Source organism: Hippichthys cyanospilos, chromosome 3 (genome assembly GCF_059441005.1).
Source record: "Hippichthys cyanospilos isolate Australia breed blue-spotted pipefish chromosome 3, RoL_Hcya_1.0, whole genome shotgun sequence".
In the NCBI taxonomy this organism is placed as follows: Eukaryota; Metazoa; Chordata; class Actinopteri; order Syngnathiformes; family Syngnathidae; genus Hippichthys; species Hippichthys cyanospilos.
This window is the reverse complement of record NC_142371.1, coordinates 9,587,501-9,593,843: the sequence shown is the minus strand read 5'-3', so window position 1 is coordinate 9,593,843 and position 6,343 is coordinate 9,587,501. Positions and strand designations below refer to the sequence as shown.

The window sequence follows — 6,343 nt, the reverse complement described above, 5'->3', positions numbered from 1 at the left end:
GGCCATTTACAGAGCACATACTTTGTAGATGATATAATCACATTTACACTTTGGCACAGTTTAGATTTAGCATCATCGAAAACGGAATCTGCAGGTAGGCTGGTTAATGTAAGTAACATGTTTGATACAAGAAAAAATCTCGTTACTTTTCAGGAAATAGTGTATGGTATAGACTAATGGGAAGAAATTGATCATGTTACAGATTTCTTCACAATGTAGAAAGCGTCAATAGTATGCAGCACTTTATATAATCTCACCTGGTGTTTACATTTTGAAAAATTCAACAGAATAAAAATGTTATAAACACCTGTGAACTATTATTTGAGCTGATCCATGAGTTATTCATGTACTTGGAGGGCAACCTTGTGCCCATAGGTACGATGGGTGTTAACAATAAGTTATAGTAAATTATTGGTGATCGGTTAACTTCATAAAGGAGTAAATTTTACTCCTCAGTGAACTTAACAATGCAAATTATTGGAGAATTTGGGAGTAAGACCATTGAGGCATTAGGAAACCAAGCAAACCACACAATGCTGGGATTCCAATCAACAATGACAGAAGTCAGAAGTTTATTATTACGCTTGACAGACTGGGAAATGGATATGAAATGGAACTGATATATATACAGTATATTGTACATATATATATATATATATATATATATATATATATATATATATATATATATAAGATAGATAGATAGATAGATAGATAGATAGATAGATGGATGGATGGATGGATGGATGGATGGATGGATGGATGGATGGATGGATGGATGGATGGATGGATGGATGGATGGATGGATGGATAGATAGATAGATAGATAGATAGATAGATAGATAGATAGATAGATAGATAGATAGATAGATAGATAGATAGATAGATAGATAGATAGATAGATAGATAGATAGATAGATAGATAGATAGATAGATTTAAGACAGTTCCAACATGATTTGCCTCTAGTTATTCCATCACTTCCATCAACATGTGCCATCTGTTTGGAAAAACTAGCAAATTCAACATTGTTTGGGTCAGATCACACAGGATGGATCTTGGGCATGCCTAAGGATTAGATAAGTATAACTGTCTAGAGTCTAGACTCTAGAGTAGACCCTCCAGCAAAACACAAAGAACAAGAACAACAGGCCGGCTACATGGGCACAATGGAGAAACACACACAAACTGTCTGGCACTAAAGGTTTTCCTCAAAAGCAAAAGCTGCATGCCTATTTCTTTCATCTTATCCACAAGTACACACAAATACATATTGAAATCATTTATTAGGACATTATTTTATTTTCATCGTTACTTTAATGAGGAGCAAGCTATTTTCATTAATTACTGTATTCAGATAGTTGAGCAATCTGAAATGTTCCATTTTCTTCCTAGGAAAATTGAAAAGACTCATCTAGCACGGAGACTCCATGACTCTTCTGATTTAGAAAAAAAGCTTAGCCCTGTTTAAGCCATTAACACCAACATTTTGATGCAGTCCCCTTTCTGAAAATCAGTCCAAATACAAACCAAAGTCGTGATTCTATCATGTCTAATAACAGATGAATATATGCATATAACGTCTACAAACATCCATTTTTTTCCGCATTATCTTCATTAGGCTTCTTTTGAGTGACAAGATGATGAACAACCATTCGCACTCACAATCCCAACAGTTAGATATTAGTCTTCAATTGACTTAAAATGCATGTTTTTGGCACGTGGGACAAAATTGGCTCGGGTACAGACAAAACTATGGTACCAGAACAAAATGGATCGCTTTAATTTGACCATATTACTCTCCAATCTTTCATTCTCATTCTGTTCCACTGGCTCCCTGTGCACCTTTATATTGATTTTAAAATGATTATTTTTGCTTCTAAATGTCATCATGTTTTGTCACCTCGGTATTTGTGTGACTTGCAGGGACCATACTCCTTGCCTCACTCCCTCAGACCAGCGGAGCTATACCAAAACATGAAATTTTCGTCCAGACAACCAGGATCTTCTTTTCCTTGCACTTCTCATCAAAGAAATGTGATCAATTGTGTTGAGACCAATGATTATACGATGGAATGATTATATACTTTCGCACAACCATCTGTATTATTACATTTTGTCTTCACAGACAATTATGATTTGATGATTTTTTTTCTCACCTCGCAACATTTTGGCATTAGTTACAGGGACAGTGTGTAAGATTTTCATTCAAAAGGAATACATCAACTGATTGTACATTTCAAAAACTTGAAAAATAATGTTTGTAAAGACCAACAGTATGTTTTAAAAATCCTCATAAGTCTAGTCATGAAATTATATTACATGCAGGGTGGCACTTCTCCAGAGGCGGCCATGTTTGTTATAGCTAGTATAGACAATGGTAAATGCAGCACCTGCAGCACCTCCTGTTGTCCGTAATGAAAAACTCCCTAACTCTAACACACTATCCCTTTCAGCATTTAATCTCTTTGCAAAAAGGTTAAAAAAGTTGTCATACTGTATGACATATTTCTATACATTTCCATTAAGCATCTTTCTCAGGCAAAGCTTTTTTTTCTAACAGAAGAGCTGTGTGAAGCATTAGATCGACCAATAATCAACCACTTTTCTGAAATAGCTCATAACAGTTAATGTGAATGACAGTTTGCGATCATCATAAAGATTTACTTGGATGTGCCAAAGCATTTTTGCAACTTCCATCAATCTATTCAGCCATGCATCCAGCCACTGTCTTAACAATTTACCCTCATGAGGGTGACGGGCATGCTGGAGACTATCCCAGCTGTTTTAGGGCAGTAGGCGAGGTACACCCTGAACTGATTGCCAGCCAATTGCCGGGCACACAAAGACAAACAAACATTCACACCCTCAAACACGCTTAGGACAAAAATGTCCAATGTGTCGACACACTTGAAGGTAATGTCTGCCATCTGCTGGTGCAAACAGAAAGGCAAGAAAACAGCAGGCAGACAGTCAGACAGCCCGATAGAAAAACAGGTACAGAAAAAGTTTGCTACCTGTAGATTTGCCGTCAATAAGGCATAATGGCCAAATAATGACAGCATACAATAAAAGCTGCATTAACCATAGATTTGCATCAGTACCTTTCAAGGAATTCTATTTTTTTTGCCATTTGTTGTCATATAAAGAAGACCGCACGGTGGATGGGCAGGTTAGCACGTTCGCTTCACATTCGGAGGTCTTGGATTCGATTCCGGGCCTCAAATTTGGAGTTTGCATCTTCTCCTCGCGCCCGTGTGTTTCCTCCCACGTTGATGCATAATGATGATGATGACACGACACTAATAGAGGGTTGATTAATCCTTAGTCAAAATTCGAATGAAATGTTACGTTAGGTACACTGCTGATACTGTACTTATTTGAAAATACAGATGTCAAGACACACTCTTCAACCTCTGACTTAATCTAATGAGTTAGATTCCTCATATTTAATATGTAATTATTATGCTTATTTACTCTCACTTTCAACATTCCAGTTTGACCTTCCAAAGACCATCATCTACTGTAAATGTTTTAGAGACCTGGCCAACAGTGGGGCTGATAGGAACATTGCTCACATTGTAACTACTGCCAACTAAAAAATACACACATTTATGACATATAGGTCAAACGTTTATTTTACCCAACACTTTCCTTGATTTTATCTAAAATAATTGATGATTGATTGGTTGATTGGATGAGTGGTTATCACATCTACATCTGAGTTGATTGACAGTGGGTTCAAATCTGGGCTGTGGACTTTGCTTGTTCAACCTGCGCGAGCATGTGTTTTCTCAGGGTACTCCGATTTTTTTCCCCTGTCACAAAACAAAGCAAGGTAGGTATGTAAATGTGATGACTGTTTGTCTATATTTGCGCTATTGCTTCGCCAGCAAGCATTACAGGCTGTACCCCGCCGCTCTCAAGTCAGTGGGGTTAGGCTCCAGCGCACCAAATGAGGATAAGTGGTACAGAGAATGGATGGATTCTACATCTAAAATCCATTTTAATTGGCATATAAACAAAACAACTTCAGTGTACACAAACTTTGTTGCACTTTACAGCAGAATTATAGCTTCATTACTGTGATGTGGCACAGTGGAAGAGTGGTTAACACATGAGCCTCACAGTGCATAGGCTGTGGATTCATTTCAGGCTCCGACCTTCCTGTGTGGAGTTTGCATGTTCTCCCCATGCCCGTGTGGGTTTTGTCTGGGTACTTCTCCCTTATTCCAAAAAACATGAATGACAGATACGAAGTCATTCCTCGTTACTTCACAGATTTTTTTAGGGTGGGAAAAAAAAAGCTAAAAAAAACTATACTGTACTGTGACACGTTGTGAGGGTTTCTTGCATGCCAGACAGACGAGGTAACTATGAATGCACTTGCCATGGGCCCTCCTTGGTCGCGGAACTACTGCAGTACACATATTTACTTTAGTCTTAAATGATTAAACCTTATACACTGTACAGTAAGTGAACAGTGAGCCCTTTCCTTTGAAATCTCGTGCAGCTGCAGTCATATTAGCAGCAGCCTGGACGTTGACTTAAAAGTCAGATCTGTACATGATCAAACATGATAACACTGAAGAGTTTACACTTGAAACACCATTTAATTATAAATAAATTTGGGTACTTCGCGGGTTTCACTTTTCGAAGGGAGGATTCAGGTCCCCATTAACCGCTAAAAATGAGGAATTACTGTGCTGGACTCTATAAATTGCCATTAGTTGTGTTTGTGAGTGTAAGTAGTTGCTCGTCTTTATGTGCCCTGCTACTGTACGAAGACAGCACTCCTGCGACCCTGCGTCAAGGTAGGGATGGAGGGATGAACATCAAAATGGCAGGAAGATTTAAATTTGACCCGACTAGTAGTGTTAATTTAACAGCACCAAACCAGGGTGTAGCTTTTCTCTTCGCAAACAGCCTACTAAGGACAAGCTTATGGGAAAATTTGCTGCATGAAAAGAAGGCATAAAGACACCTGTATTCTTGAAAGTGAAATTTTGAAGGGATTTATTTCTGAGGCCAATACTATTGACAGCGGCGTTTACACGTTTCCTGTTTTGTGCTCGCGCTCCAACCAGCAGAGCGCGTGCATGTTCTCTAATCAACACACACACACGCGCGCGCTCGCGCACACACAAGAAGCTTGCTCGAGTTAAGATGGCGGCATGTGGGTGAGGAGGCTGGGCTCTAAACTCGAGTTTTCTAAACCATCAAACGATTCATATGAATCCGAAAATATACAGTAGTCGTATTAACAACAACTTCCGCATCTTTCGCACACCTGGATGTGATTACGGATTGCCCCCATGACATCTATACACTTCGTGGTTCACCCGTTGCCGGGGACTGAGGATCAGCTCAATGACAGGTATTTTGCCGTGGCCGTGGAAAATAATTGTAATCGTCTTTTTCTCTAGCTGGTATCAAATCGTGTTAGTGGTTCAGTTTGCAAACGACGCTGGCGCTGTCATGCGCGTCAGTTATCCCTTAACCAAATAAAGTGGCCCATTACCGGAGCGGCGAGACTAGGCCCGGTGTCTTGAACAATCCGCTTTAGCTTTTTTTGCTATCCATACAGGCGCTCGGTCCGCCGCCAGCTGCTGCTAACCCGTGGCTTTTACCTTACGCTGGCTAGCACGGGAAAGGCTAACGCTAGCTGCCTGCATCTTTGGAAGGATTGGCTCACAGTCAAAGTTGAGATAGACAATGCGGGTTGGGGGATGGGCTCCAAAGAGAGAAATAAAGATAGGAAAACACGTCGTTTTCTAGAACACACAAGCTTTCCATCCGCATTACCCCGAAACATTTGTTCTTGTCACGAGATTTGTATTGTGCGTGTCTTGTCGATATTCCACATCAATGAAGAAGCTAACGTTAGGCTAGTTAGCGCAAGGCTAATGCTAGTAAGCTTCATGCTTTTTGTCAGCTCGATACATTTGGATCTCATGAGGTTTCCTTGACGTATGGAGGACTGATCGCTTACAATCTTAGCGGCTGTGATTTTGGTTTATGATTGGCCGTTGTTTAAAGAGAAAACAAATGCTTATTGTGTGTTAGCAAAGTCATTTTACGCTAGTCGATTAAGACCCAAGAGAATATTTTACATTATTTTTGTTCTATACGTGAATCTTTGCATACTAACTCGTGACACTTGTTTTCTGGGCTGGCTAGACTAACCAGAGGTTCATTTAATGACAGTAAATTAAACTGCACTAGATATTCCAGGAAATCGCATCATAGTTCTTATGGACGGTGTCCCTAGAATACATTTTGTATTAAGATCGTAGCATATAGATTTTTTGTTGATGAAAAAGTGATCAGTGTAATCCAATGAGA

General features: G+C 39.4%; 1 protein-coding gene across 11 annotated transcripts in view; it reads left to right on the top strand.

Moving 5' to 3' along the window:
- Window positions 1–5,154: 5,154 nt before the first annotated feature.
- The window catches only part of ubr5 (ubiquitin protein ligase E3 component n-recognin 5), a 57,203-nt gene continuing 56,014 nt past the window's right edge, over window positions 5,155–6,343 (top strand). For all 11 annotated transcript variants that reach the window (XM_088410372.1, XM_088410373.1, XM_088410363.1 and 8 more), the window contains exon 1: window positions 5,155–5,375. In XM_088410372.1, the coding sequence (XP_088266498.1) occupies window positions 5,314–5,375 (62 nt within the window). In that variant the 5' untranslated portion in view covers window positions 5,155–5,313. The remainder of the gene's footprint in view (window positions 5,376–6,343) is intronic.